Source organism: Pipistrellus kuhlii, unplaced genomic scaffold, assembly GCF_014108245.1.
Source record: "Pipistrellus kuhlii isolate mPipKuh1 unplaced genomic scaffold, mPipKuh1.p scaffold_m20_p_12, whole genome shotgun sequence".
Lineage (NCBI taxonomy): Eukaryota > Metazoa > Chordata > Mammalia > Chiroptera > Vespertilionidae > Pipistrellus > Pipistrellus kuhlii.
The window spans coordinates 23879889-23895189 of NW_023425427.1; the positions used below are offsets into that span (position 1 = coordinate 23879889).

At 40.2% G+C, this 15301-nt stretch overlaps 1 protein-coding gene across 18 annotated transcripts in view; it reads right to left on the reverse strand.

The window, feature by feature from the left end:
• The window catches only part of TLE4 (TLE family member 4, transcriptional corepressor), a 141768-nt gene that overhangs the window by 66494 nt on the left and 59973 nt on the right, over positions 1-15301 (reverse strand). For 8 of the 18 annotated variants that reach the window (XM_036433711.2, XM_036433704.2, XM_036433708.2 and 5 more), the window contains 2 exons: positions 2477-2681; positions 1215-1231 (listed from right to left, as the gene is read on the reverse strand). The exons of 2 other annotated variants lie outside the window; for them this stretch is intronic. In XM_036433711.2, coding sequence (XP_036289604.1) covers positions 1215-1231; positions 2477-2681 — 222 coding nt within the window. Of the gene's footprint in view, positions 1-1214; positions 1232-2476; positions 2682-4685; positions 4707-15301 lie in introns of those variants that run through there. 8 more of the 18 variants (XM_036433705.2, XM_036433714.2, XM_036433709.2 and 5 more) reach the window with 2 other exon arrangements.

Genomic DNA, 15301 nt, shown 5'->3' on the forward strand with positions numbered 1-15301 from the left:
CCTATTTCCCTTTGATTGAATAAGGACAGAAATAAAGAGGCATTCCAAGTGACAGCACAAGTGGCTCCAAGGGAAAATTTCATTCTTCATTCATAACTTCATTAAAAACTGCAAGAGATCTCACTGCCTATGCTCCTAAATATTCAACTGTGAAATGCAAAGTAACTGACAGCATCTATACTTTGGCCATCACTTGAGAACTGACATGTCCTTCCTAATTTACACAAAACACAATGGCATACACAATACAATTATACATAATCAGTACCATATTTACATTGTGCCTGGCTCAAAAGTGATCAAGCAAATTTCATCCTATTTTACTCATTTCCTGCCATGGTAGCCTGTTTTTCTTATTTGCTTACTATATAAAATCAAGGATCTTTAGCATATCCTATTCTGGTATTACACAAGCATATCCAAATCATTAGGTCCTTGATACTCTTCATCTTTCCTTAAAATTTGTTTTCAGAGATACAGAGGCAAGTAAGACAGATACAAAACTTAAGGAGAATAACTTGCTATACTGGAAACCAAGATGTTAATGAATTAAAAAAACAAAACAAAAAAAACCAGAGGCCCAGTGCACGAAATTCGTGTTAAGGGGGTCAGCCCTCGCAGCCATGGAGGCTTACCTCAGCCCTTTCAGCCACATTTTAGAGAATGATTTAGTGGGCCTTACCAAATAGTGGTTAGCCGCATTTTTGGACTACTTCCAGTTGGCTATATGGTCTAATTAGTAATATTACGGTTTTATTTTTATAGATTATTTCTGGTGAAGAAAAATGCTTTTAAACAAATGTTTGGTAAGGAGTTTTATAGGATGAAATTATTTCCCAAAATACGAGACTAATGCATATTTCCTTATAAACTAATTTATTTACTTCATTATTTATTTATCCTATATCCAAAATCTGAAGAAAATCAGCTTTTGCATTGGTTTGTTTTTCATATGTCAAGACATAAGAAAATGAGCAATGCAAGCCAGATCTCATAATTCAATCTTGGTATATAAATCTAATTCTGATAGAGAAATGGGACTAATATTTTCAAAAAATTTAACAACACAACTGAAAGTAATCCAAAAATGCAGCTAACCACTATTTGGTAAAGCCCATCAAATCATTCTCTAAATCTCAAATCCATTACTCAATATACTCAGATCACTCTGAGCCCCTTATAATCATTCCTTCGCCTGTGAATTTGAGTCCTACCTTGATGGAGTCTCTGTCTGCAGGCAGAACAGCAACAACACATGTAGATCAAGTGGTGGGAAGAAGGAAAAAGGAAAAGAACTAGTTAGTTTACATAAGAACATACATTTATCAAACCTGATCACTGCTAAATCATAAATGGCAGAGATGTCAACTTTGCGATAAAGTTAATTATCAATACTACTCAACCAGATTCACAAAGGCCAATCTACCTCTGACACAATTTCGGAAACTAAAGCTGGATATTCCTATTCATATTCTTATCAACTTCCCCGCTTGTGAAAGTGTTTATAATTATGCCTTAGCTCAGAACCATAACAGTGAGATAACTGGCTGACAAATATTGCAGTGCTTCTAACATCAGAGATGGGAAATTTATTTCATGTGATAAATATCTTTTACCCCGGATTATAATTCATGGTAATGACACTGCAACAAGAGGAGGTAAGAGGTTTTAATTATGAACCACCCTGGTGCTAAAAGTAAATTCCCACAAAGGAAGGCTGGGAGAGACCTTTTCATTTGCTTTTCTACCATTAACTAATAAAAGCTATTAGTAAGCACCATACAAACATATAGTCACATGAAAGGTATCTGCACCATCATTTACTTTAGTGGAGGGAGGAAAACAACCTGAAGAGCAGAGCTGGTCTTTAAATCAGATATGCTGCACAAACAATTGTGTTTTTATAGAAAGAAGTGAGTTAATTTCATGCTTGTAATCAGACTGGATGAGAAAGGTAGTTATAGCAACAGATTCACTAATTTGGGCTATATTTCCTTAATTACTCAGACTACTAAAACTGTTTTCATACCTGTGAGATTTTTACTGTACTATATAGGGTGATCTGATTTATAAATAATAATTGATTCTATCAAACAATAAAGTAAGCCTTTATCAGTAAGTCTTTCCCCAAAATAGATTTGATGAAAATAAGCTATTAATGACACTCACTATTTCAAACACAGAGCATTGTGGGATTTCATTATTGATTTAGACTCAGGAAACATAGGGGATAGTAGCAAGAGATCAAAGGTAATAACTAAGAAACAGAACCCCTTACCTAGGAGGAGTGCATTAACTCTTGTCAACCACTAGGGTATCTTTTGGCAAAAGTCTGCTTCCAATAACTAATTTACCTTCCAGCAGAAATCCTTTGTTTAGTCAATGGTAAAATCAAATCCAGAGAGAAACAGAACAAACAATGGCATTAGCAGCAGGTAGGTAATGTCAGACTGACATCTCACAGAGAATGGCTCACCTCTTTGGTGATCACTGTCATGGTGCTTCTTCTCATCTTTAATTGGAAGGTGGGACTGGCCTCCCAGGGCACTGGAGAGGGCCAGAAGGCCGGCACTGCTACCAATGGGTGGAATGGTAGGAGGCGGAATCCCCGAAGGGTGTGGGGTCAGAGGCACAGGCAGAGCATGTCCATGTGATAAATGCTGGGCCTGGAGTTGTTGCTGCTGTGAGAAATGAGACAAAGATATTGAACTTGTTCCCTAAATCTGCACCTGTCCCCACCCAAATAAAAGGAGAGAAAAGACATACGATAAGATCATGGAAAACTCAGCACCCATGAAGGAAAGATTTAACCTTTATATAGATTTAAAAGAGGAGGGAGAAAGATGTTTAATGGAGAAATGTTGTCTTTTGACTTAGATTTGAGGATTTTACAATGCAATGTAAATAACTTAATTTTTAAATAGTGAAATTATCTAAGTAACTTTTAATAGCCAAAATTCAGCTTTCTTTAATAAAGCATCTGTGTTTTGTTCTCCAAAACATAAGGCCACACCAACATGCATTTCTAATCAAAACATATACGTGACTAACTGTTAAAGCAGTTATGTTGAACAAAAAAAGCTGAAAACTGAGAAAATTAGTGTTAAACAGTTCTCCCAGAATCACTGCACAGCATGCAGTGTGAGTTAATTTGAAAGAGAAAACCTGAATTAACAACCCAGAGAAGGAAACTGGTTGCAGCCACCGTTTTAAGCCCCTTTAAGTGTCCTCAGAGGTACTTGAGCAAATTACTAAAGAAAATCTAATGTAGCAAGGCTTGGGTCCTCCTGTAGGCTTGCTCAATAATGCTGAAATAATTGGGCACTCTGTGCACGTTTAGTGATGCTCGAATGAAAAGCTAGAGCCTGCCCTTGTACTCTTCCCCGGCAGCCGCCTCTGTGTTGTGACAGGTTTATCTGAGTGGGACTGTGAGGCATGCACCAGTAACTGTGCTGACAAGAGTTTAAAGTCATTTTTACTAGCACACTGGCAACACACGAAGAAAGCCCTTGAGAGGCTGGAATGGGAGTGCTTGACCTTAGCAGAGACCGCATCTAGATTGAGGCTGCATCAAGCTTGGCTGTGGGCAGGCCTTGCTGCCTCTTCTAGTGGAAAGGGGGAGGGGAGAAATGACAGGAGGATGTTGAGTTAATATGTCCCTCAACAGAAATCCCTTCAACTTGAGACCCTGCTTAACAATGTTCTATGAGAACAAGTGCTGAGAAATTCTCTAACTTCTGTAGTGATTACATTTTAATTAATGCCTTTAAATAAATTACCTGCCAGGGCCATCCTCTGATAGCCAATATAATTTCCTATAATTTTCTAAGCAGAATTTCACAAAATAGCTTATTTAAAAATATGTAGGGTGGCAAATTATGCCTCCCTTCACTGGTAAGAAGGATCCTGAAATAGAAAGTACTTGAAAGAAAAAAATAAGAATTTTTTTCTGCTCCCAAAATTACTTCTATTTCCTTCCTCTTCCTCTCTATATGGCTTCCTGTATCAGACTACAAAAGCGAAAGCACAGCACTAATTACTAGCTCTTTTCTCCAACTGACCTGCACCTATATTCTGGCTTCGTTAGTAAGGTACTATCACTTGTAAGACAAGTTGACATACATAAGACAGAAAAATCAGTGCCATGCATGATCCAGATACTCTACCCTGCTATGCCCACACCCAAGAACTGCCAAAGCAATAACTAGCTGCCTAGTTCAAAATAATGTATTTCTTCATTTGTGTGGCCAAATTCATGTTCATAGTTATTTGGTTGGGACCAGAAAGTATGAGCACACAATCACAGTTTCTAAATGTGTTGAAAATAATGCCTATGAAGAAAACAAGGTCTTCAGGTAAATATATGGCAAATTTATTTCAAGACCTTGTTCAACTGAAATTGCCAGAAAATTGCTCCAATTTTCTTTCTCCTCTAAATCCCCTAATACTTTGTGTGTATGGATTGAGCACGTAGCTACTATCTCAGACCAGAGTTCTATTGGCAAGCATTTATTAAGAGCCAGCATGTATGGCTCTCTGATCATCTTTCCTAGACTCTAAAGCTCTATGAGAACCTACATCTGACACAAACTCTAGATGACTAAAGGGCACTGAGACACTCATATAATATCTGAGCTATTTAAAAAGATACATCTATTTCTTCAGACATTAAAAAACAAACAAACCTGCATCCAAAAGCAACACCTTCAGAGATACAGGTGTTTCACTTTTATTCTTTTCTTATAGCACAAAAAAATAAGCAACAACATTTCCATTTTTCCATCTGACCAGGAACTTTTCAAAGGCAAAAACTATACCCTATTCTGTCTGTTGCACATGCCATTCGTAGTGAACACTTCCTGGGATCCTCACTTGTGCTCTATTCTACCTCAAGAGAGCTCTAACACTACCTTACCCTCTTCTTCCCTATGCCCTAGAGAAGGAGGCCCCCTTTCCCACCAAGGCTGACCCTTCCTCACCTGCACAAGTGGGGTCATCTTTCCCCCTCCTTGTCTCATTGCTCCATCAGTTCTACATCTCTCTCCCCCATCTTCATTGTTCTGCCACTGATTGTGTCCTTCTGCTTGCAAGCTTAATACCAGGGTCCCTAACATTTTGCTTAAGATGAACTGCCTATCTAATGCCAAAAGAACTTGGGGTAGCCTTTTTCCAGGAGGAAAAAAAACTGTATTTTAATGTAATTTTGTGTCCTTCACTGCCCCTAAGAGTGCCTTACACATTAATTGGCACATAAATATTTTTAAATTTAACTAAAATAACCATCTTTTGCCCTCTCCAGTTTCTGCCATACACACACACACACACACACACACACACACACACAGAGGCCCAGTGCACCAATTCAGGCTGGTCTAGCTGGAGGCAGGGGATGCGGGAGGTTGGCTGGCCAGCCTCACCCCTGATCAGAGTTGGCCAGTTGGCCTTCCCCCAATGGGGGAGCAGGGGAGGAGGTGGGTGCTGGCCAGGGAAAGAGGTCGAGAATGGCTAGAGGAAGGAGCCTCCGGTGTTTGGCCAGCTGGTCCTGTCCCCTGGTCAAACTCCCGATCGATCTCCCAGCAGAGGGGACAATTTACACACACACACACACACACACACACACACACACACACACTCTAGAAGGCCAGTGCATGAAATTTGTGCACTCGGAGCAGGGGTTGGGGGGATCCCCTCAGCCTGGATTGTGAGAGAGCTCAGGCCAGGCCAAGGGACCCCACCAGTGCATGATCGGGACCAGGAGGGATGTGGAAGTTGGCCAGCCAGGGAGGGACTATGGGAGGGCTCCAGAGCATACCTAGCTCATCTTGTTCAGTCCTGATTGGCTGGACCCCAGCAGCAAGCTAACCTACTGCTTGGAGCATCTTCCCCCTGGTGGTCAGTGCACATCATAGCAACTGGTTGACCAGTCAACTGTCTGTCCCCTGGTGGTCAGTGCATGTCATAGCCAAGTGGTTGAGTGGCCTTAATATATCATTAGCATATTATACTTTATGTGAATGGTCAACTGGATGACCAAACACTTTATCCTTGTCTTTGCACAGCCAAACTTCTTTTAAAAGCAGATTACACTTTTCAACATGCCACTTCCTCTCTAACTCCCTGTAAACTAGATTTCAGGCCCACCATTCTCATAACCCTGATGACCATTCAGACAGCAATTACTTCAGTTTCCTTCTCTCTGACAAGCCTGCAGCCAAAGGCAGCATGTCCTCCTGCTGACTGGCTCCCTGACCTGCCTAGGGATCACTGCCGCCACCAGGACAGCTCTGCAAGTCTCTGACTGGGCCCCTTACATCTCCCATTTTCTTCTCCCATTAACTAGAGGAGAAGAGCTCTAAATCTTTTGTTCGTCTCCCATGCTCCAGTATCTCTGGTCTAGTTTCTTGCCAGACAGTTCCACTTGGCAAGCCAGCATTTTCTGAAAATGAAAATGTATAACACAAATCCCCTAAGTAATTTCTACTGGGTCAAGATATCTATCAGTCGCCATCAATTCGTCTTTCTTTTGTGCTCCTCTACTCATAAACACCGACTCCTGTCCATTCTAAAATAACCTTTTATTTCTACTGCCACCACACTAGTAGTCAGCTCCTTATCATCCTATATTTTGATTACCACAAGTCTCCGTTAGCTCATTTCCATTCCAATCCTGCATTATCATGGGAAATTTCTTTTTCAAAATTCATGTCATCTTTCCTCTTAGAACAACCTCTCCATTACTTATCTGAATTAAGTTGCACTCACCGATCCCAGCTCAGCTCATGTTTCATCTGTTCTGCAAAGACTTTTTCAAATACCCCAAGTGTCTGCTGTTTTACAGGGCTCCTGGTACCATTCACTGATATAAGCTGCCTTTTAATGGCACAGTTATCCATCTTTTTAAGAATAAGAAGACCTGACTTGCCAATAAGATTGCAAGACTCTGAAATGAAGAGACCAGTATCAGGCCTCTTTGCACCCCTGGTACCTAGAGCACCACTATTTGGTCATATGAATGTGTATTTAAAGCATTTGATGAATTAAATTTCTACTAAATATGAAGAGAGTTCCTGATTACCTTGTACCCAGCTAATGTTATCATTTTATATAAGCATATATTTTTATCAAAACTAAAAAATTAACATAAGTACATTACTATTGATGATCAGATCATAAACTTTCTTCAGAGTTCCCCAGTTTTTCCACTAAAATCATGCTCGAAGATGTTCCACTGCATTCAGAGAGGTTCTGAGTTTTCCCTTATCATTCCAAAATAATCAAGCCGTTTTTAAGATTTTATGAATGGCAATATCCACATAGTGAAATTGCTTAACAAAATACTCCTTGAGCTTAGGTGAGAAATAAATTGAGAGTGGGCTACCATATATCCATTCTACAAATCATCCATTATACATTAAAGATATCAACAAACAAAAGCACACTCAGTTGAGAGACCTATAGAAAAGAGCAATATCATATAAATTTATAAGATTAAATAGGTTACCAAAAGCACATGATAAAAATTAATACAAATACACTGAAATACTATAATGGGTTTTTAAATGTTTACATCAGTAAAAACAAACCACTTTCTGTATTCAGTGGTCATTTTAAGCTTCTTTGTAAGTTTTCACCTTAGAAATTACCTTAGCAGTAGAGTGGCAGATGCACTTATAATTGATAATGACTCCCGATTAGTCAGTTAAACCAATGTATTAAAGGCAATCTGTATATATAAAAGGCTAATATGCAAAGTGTTCCCTCAGGAATTCCACCAGGAGATTGGGAGTTCAATCACTTGCTATAACGTGCACTGACCACCATGGGGTGGCGTGAAACAAAGGAAGGCCCTGGCCAGCAGATGATTGCTGCTCAGGCCTAGGGACCCTACCTGTGCACAAATTTCATGCACCCAGCCTCTAGTCTTTAAATAAAAACACTAATGTCACCAACAGCTAACCTGACCTTCACCTTTCCTTCTATTTGTAATAATAAAAGTGTAATATGCTAATTAGATCCTTCCGGACAACCTTCCGGATGAAGCTGGGGCTGCAAGAAAAGCCTGGGCCCCAGGTGCCTGCTGGCAGCCAGAGGGAAGCCTAAGTTCTGGGTGCCTGCCGGCGGTGGAAGGGATGCCCCGGTCCCGGGCACCAGAGGGAAGCCAGTGCCAGCAGCCGGGGGAAAGAAGGCCTACTGTTTATGGAACTTTGACCACATGGGGGCAGCCAGCTTGTGTGTTGGAGTGATGGTCAATCCCCATATTACTCTTTTATTAGATAGGAAGGAGGCCTGGTGTACAGGTGGGGGCCAGCTTGTTTGACACTTGAAGGGTGTCCCTGATATCATGCATCAGTCCTCTAGTTTTAAATAAATGGCTTTAACTTGTCAGATTAAAAATAAACAAAAATCACACAAGAATTCAATATATATTTTTAAAAATCTCTATCAAGTCTTCTCAACAAGAGAAAACAACTCAAAGCAGACTCTCTGGAAATGGAGTCAGTTCTCTGTGGCTATTGCTGAAGGAACTGGGAGGAGTATCACCTCAGGGACTGTCCTACAACATAGGAAAAGCTTGCTCACTTTTCTCCTGTCCTCTAATCTCTGCCTCTGCCCCATCAGTGTTAATTAGGAGCAATTAACCTGCAAAGGTTTACCACTTTATCCTCTAGTCACACTCACACAAGAAACACAGGCAGAAGGAAAGGAAATGGATAAGAGCACTGATTTGTTACTAAAATAACCCTATCTTATAAAAGAGTAATATGCAAATTAACCATCACTATGCTCAAGCCATGCCCACCAGCCACGCCCACCAGCCCATCAGAGAGAGTATGTAAATTAACCCCAGCCAAGATGGCCGCAGCCACAGAGAGCAATTGAGAGAGGCTCGGGTTTTCCCGGCAATGGAAGCCCAGCTTTCTGCACACCCTGGCCAGCCTAGGCCTTTGCTCAAGACTACTAAGTCTCAATTAAAGAAGGTACATAAAACCACACAGAAATGGCAGTAGCCACAGAGCGAACAGGGGGCTTGGCTCTGCTCCAGGCTACAAAGTTTCAATTGTAGAAAGTAAACAAATTCCAGATACCAGGGCCTCTGCTTGGGTTGCTGGGGTGTGGCTGGCCTGCAAACCACCACAGGCCCCTCGCCCAGGCCACCCCATACCACAAGGGAACCCCACCCTGATCAGGGACACCCTTCAGGTGTCAAACAAGCTGGCCCCCACCTGTACAGCAGGCCTCCTTCCTATCTAATAAAAGAGTAATATGGGGATTGACCATCACTCCAACACACAAAGCTGGCTGTCCCCATGTGGTCAAAGTTCCTGCCCCCATGTGGACACAAGATGGCCACCACAAGATGGCCAGCAGGGGAGGACAGTTGAGAGGGACCAGGTCTGCAAGGAAGGGCAGAGGAGGCAATCAACTCTGCAGGGGAGGGCAGTTAGGGGTGGCTAGGCCGGCAGAGGAGGGAAGTTGGGGGCAAACAGGCTGGCAGGGGAGCAGTTAGACATCGATCAGGCTGGCATTGGGTAGTTAGGGGGTGATTAGGCTGGCAGGTAGAAGTGGTTAGGGGTAATAAGGAAGGCAGGCACGCGAGAAGTTGGGAGCCAGCAGTCCTGGATTGTGAGAGGGATGTCCCACCGCCCGTTTAGACCCTATCCCAGCAGGATCGGGTCTAAACGGGCAGTTTAACATCCCTTGAGATGTCCCAGATTGGAGAGGGTGCAGGCTGGGCTGAGGGACACCCCCCTATCCTGTGCACAAATTTCGTGCACTGGGCCTCTAGTGTAAGATAAATCCCCACTCATAATAATTATAATTCTGCAATTTAAAAAGTTTTACTTCGGAAGAAAAAAATCAAAACTACCAAGCCAAAGAATCAAAGAGGAGGGCACAGACCAATTAAATATTTAAATAAGATACACTCTATGTAACCAAAATTGAGAAACTAGGCAGAAGTTTTCTTTCCACCACCCTGAATTTCTTCTACACTATCAACATCAGAAGAAACCTTAAAATCCGGCTTAAAAGCAATGGTACCCAGTAGCAATGAGAATACTTAGTGCCATATCTCAGTTGCTTAAAAAAAAAAAAAAAAAAAAAAAATAGGCGAGCAAGAAAGCTGTGTAGTCTAATGAGGAGTGACAAATAGGACAACGAACAAAATAGGAGTATTCATTGGCAAAACTTGAGACAATATAAGCATCATAAATAATAATAACTGTAATAGATTATAACACATTTCTAACAAGTTTCTAGGTCTGAGCTGCTTTAGCAAATTAATCAAACCAAAGAAGGGGTTTGTTGGCAGCACAGATGACAACCTGGACTTGCAACTGGCATCTGAAGTGGGGGTGGTGAGCTATGTCGTAGGGCTAAGCCCTGAACCTGGTAATGCTATTGCCAGGTAGCATCAGAATTGAGGTGAATGGTAAGGTTCCCAGATAGTGTCAGAGAATAGCTTGGTGGTGTGGTAAAACCACCCCACATTGGAACTGCAATTGAGTGCAGAATTTTACAAACCAACACCAGCCCATGTGAGGCCCAAGAAAAAGTCATGGGAGATCTATCAGCATTGAGAATGGAGCACAAGTCCCTACCATCCAGTCCAGTGGTATACTGGCTATACCATCAGGACCTTGCCTAACTAGGGAGGTCTTAACCTAAGAGGTAAACAATCATTTATTCATAAGAATCAATAGAGGCAGCCACTCTGGGAAATGAGTTGAACTGCCACCTGAAGGATGAGAATGAGAGCACCTTGCAGAGAGCAGGGAGAAGAGAATCAGAGATGAGAGAAAAGCAGTTGCAAAGGCCCAGAATAGGAAAGGCCCTGTAGCGACCAAGGGAGAAAAAGGAAGTCTAGTGGGAACCCAGCGAGCAAGAGAAAGTGTGGTACAATGCAAATATAACGGAAATCAGATTATGGTTTCAGACTCACCTAAGAATGCTGAGACCTTTAGGCTGTGGTGAGGTTTTTTTTGGTTTTAAGATAGATTTTTAGTTTGTAGTTACTGGTATAAACTGGGTCATAATCAAGTGTTGGCTATGTGTTACAAATATCTTCTCTCAGTTTCTGGCCTGCCTTTTCTTTTCTTTAGGATGTCTTTTGATAAACAGATGTTTTTAATTTTAACTGAGCAATATTAGCAATCTTTTTTCTTATAGTTTGAGCTTTTTGTGGCCCAATAAGAAATGCTTTTCTACCCCAAGATTTAAAAAAAAAGGTTCTTTTTCTTAAAAGGTCTTTTTTTGCTTTTGACTCCTGCACATGAGATAAGTAGATCTAATTACACTTTTAGCACAAAAATAACTATCCCCCTGGTACTATTTACTATTGTCCATCTTTCCCCAAAACTGAGATGGCCTTCTGACATTCGAGTGGACCTATTGCGGAGTACTTTATTTCATTGGCCTACATAAAGATTAGTAAGTCTTCAGCTGTGAGGAAGGCTGAACAGAGCTCCTGGAATGCTTTACCTTCCATAGTGGGAGGTAGGCCCTGTTCTGCCTGCAAGAAAATACATCCCCAAGCCTGCCCCAACACTTATCTTTGGCTCCAAAACCATTCTGAGGTTATTAGCTGAAAGAAACCCAAAAGTAACCTCTGAGCTTTCAATCCCAGTAGACAGCAGCTTAAGCTGTCTTTCTCCCCTCAACAGTTTCTTCTCCCAGATTATTACTGTGTCTACAAATTGCTTTGGGTCAACTCAGAAACACTCTGGGGAAATAAGTAAATAAACATACAACATGACTGCCACTTTGCTTTGGGACCATAGCGACACTGCCCTTATTGGTCACACAAGACCATCTGGGCCAAGACAAAGTCTCCCCTTTTTTATGAATCTAGCAAAGGGGAAAATATATGAGAACCACAAAGAGCAGACTAGCTGTGGAGTAAAAGGGGTTTAAGAAATGTGCTATTTTTAGTTTTTCTACAAAGTGTATGGTGGGGGGGAGAGAGAAGGGGTTCCTCTAATTCTTGATAATTATGTGAACCTTGTTATTTAAATTTGTAATATTACTACCCTGTTTCCCCGAAAATAAGACAGTGTCTTATATTAATTTTTTCTCCCAAAGTTGCGCTAGGTCTTATTTTCAGGGGATGTCTTATCTTTCCATGCACTAGGTCTTATTTTCGAAGGATGTCTTATTTTTGGGGAAACACAGTATATCCCAAGAATTAGCTGTTAATTAGACTGGATTAAATAGGGTAGACAAAATTTTCTCAAGATGGAGAAATGGAGGCAGAGGAAAAGTACAGTTTATCAAATGGCAATGAAATAATTTTAAAAATATGCTGGCAATGCCTATGGTTCTAAACTAATAATCATTGACTGGCCTCTGGTGTGAGCCTTTTATTGCTCTCCTCTACTAGTCATCTCCCTCCCTCTCTCACTGCTCCTCATTCACCTAGTAACTGCTACCCCATTCCCATCCCCTTGTCCTTGGATCATAAATTTATATAAATATGACTTAACCATCTATGTATGTATCCTTCCCAAGAAACTAGAAACACCAAAGAGGCAGGGACCAGCTCTCAGTAGTCATTGTGCCCAGAATTTTTAAGCAGTGATTTTCATCTCATGGATCACATATATTACTAAAATTCTGAGGCACATCAAAAACTTTATTTTTTACCAATCTAACCAAAAAAAAAAAAAAAAAAAAAAAAAAAAGTACAGCTTTTAATTCATTCATATTGGATGGCTATTGTCATTTTCTTTATTTGACTAGAGGGAAAATAGGTAGGGCTTGACTAAATAGTCAAGTATTGCATGTTTTTAAAATACATGCAGTACACCAGTTAAAAATCACTGCTTTAAATGATGACTCCATGAATAGGAACAATCAGTAACAAGTAAAGTGAAGGAATATTTGCTTGCATGTTTTCTCTTCTGATTACGTAAGTTGCTGGCTCCAATTATTTCTTCTTAATCTAAGCATAATCTTAACCAGTCATTATTATTCATTGTAAGTGAAAGCTTAAAAGTTTAGTGTGGCTAACTTATTTTCCATAATACCTCTAACAGTAAAAACAAAACATAGCTTTGTTGTGTGTGTGTGTGTGTGTGTGTGTGTGTGTTTGTGTTTTAATCTGTCAACAATTTAAGAAACTCCCCAAGCCCTGGGCAATTATTTAGAAACAAATTCAGTGTAAACTCAGGATTTTCAGGCTTCTTAACCATTGTCCAGTATTATCTCCTTATAATGCTATGGACAAGTGTTTTCTGTCTATGTGTACTCCACCAAATATTTTATTTCACATCTAGATATTGTATAGTTCTAGTCCTGTAAAGCACGGATTCAAACATTTTTTTATGTCATGGGAACCTTTATAATTCTAAGACCAAAATTTCTACTCCAGAAAATGTGCACCACTACCATCTCCCCACAGACACTCAATTTTGCAAACATTTCAGGGAATTAATGGACAGCCTAACACTCAAGCATGAAATCTGAGAAGATCCATGGACCTAGGTTTAAAACATCTGCCTTGCAGTGGTGTTTATGAAGACTCTTGATTCTTACATATGAGAGTAAGTGACAACACACAGGAAGAAACCTATGAGTCAAGGGTATCCAAGTAAACTATAGAACTAATATAACTTAGACAATTTATGCTAACCAATTAGTATGTGCATCAGGCACACCCAATTTCCATTTTTCTTGCTGAGCTCTGAACACTAAACACTGGGCAAACCTATTAGCAGATAGGGATGAAGAAACTACCGATCTTAGTGTAAAAGAAAAAAAGAACACGGAGTTGAGGGAACAAAAAAGGACAAGTGTTAGTATGTGAACTCTAAAGTCTGTCTAAGTTTAGATCCCCATTCTGCCACTTTGTCCCTGTGTGGCCTTCATAAAACTACTTATCCCCTCCTTCAGGGCCTTGGTATCCTTATTTGTGAAGCTGGAACAATAATCCTATTGACTTTCACGTGGGGTTGATTTAAAGATTAAACAAAATAACATATGCAAATGTTTAGAACAGCATAGTATCTGACAAAGAGCAAGTAGTCAATAAATATTTTTCTATGTTTTGTTAACCATTTTGGGTGGAGAGGGAGGAGATATAAGCCTGAAGATATAGCAAATCTAGAGAAATAACTGACACAAAGGCTCCCAAGCAAAAAAAAAAAACACAACTCCATAGTCATCAAAATATGTTTACAAAACCATACAATATCAGAAAACTAGGTAACACTTTAGAAACTATTAGCTCCATCCTTGAATTATGCAGGCGAGAAAGTGAAATCCCTAAGATCATACTGTAAGTGACACCCAGGATAATGTATTTCCTACTAGTCCATGTTTTCTTTCAATCTTGGTTTCAAATTGCGGAGGGAAAAATCCAAATTTGAGAATAGTTCCAAATAGAATATCTGTTCCTTTAATAAATACTGAACGTATCTTCATTAAATATTATAAACACAGTACTGTATGTGTATTGAACAAAAGTTACTGAGTACTCATTGTACAAATATTTAATGAAATTAATGAGCTACAAATTGTTCTAGGCACCATGGCTATAAAAGTGAACAAGATCTCACTTGCTAGTGAAGGGGAAGTGACACACACATCAATAAATGGCAAGTGCCATACAGAAAATAAAATGGGTTAATGGGATAGAGAGTGAACTGAGTGAAGGAGCTACTAAAGTCTGCCAGCCAGGGAAGTCCTTTATCACAAGGTTATAGCTGAGCTGGGACTTTATGGATGACAGGAGGAAGACCATGTCAAGACACAGAGGATGAGTTTCTAGAGGTGGAATAGCTGATGCACACACCCTCAGTCAAGAAGTTGCCTGGGGTGACCCAGGGACAGAAGAAAAAGGCTAATGTGGCTGAAGGGCAGTCAAGTGAAGAGAGTGGTGTGTGAAGTCAGGCAGGCAGGTGAAGGGTAGGTTCATGCAGTCGTGAAGGCCATGGTAAGAAACTTAAGCTTTATTCTAAGCAAAATGGGCAGCCATCAGAGAAATGTTTTAAGCAGGAATTCAATTTATATTTCAGAAAAAGATTACTCTGGTTGCTGTGTGCAGAATAAAGTGCAGAAAACAATGCACAAACAAGCCTCAAAAGGGGGAGGCTACTAGAAACTATATTTAAAAAATTATGTTGAACAACTGAACCACATGTCCATCTGAAAAATGGAAGGGAGGAAAAAAGAGAGAGGAAGAGGAAGAAAGAGAAGAGAAAGGAAGAAACTCAATCGACATTTCATACCATAAATAAAAATTAACTGAAACTGGATCATTATGCTAAGTGAAATAAGCTAGCCAGAGAAAGATAAATATCAC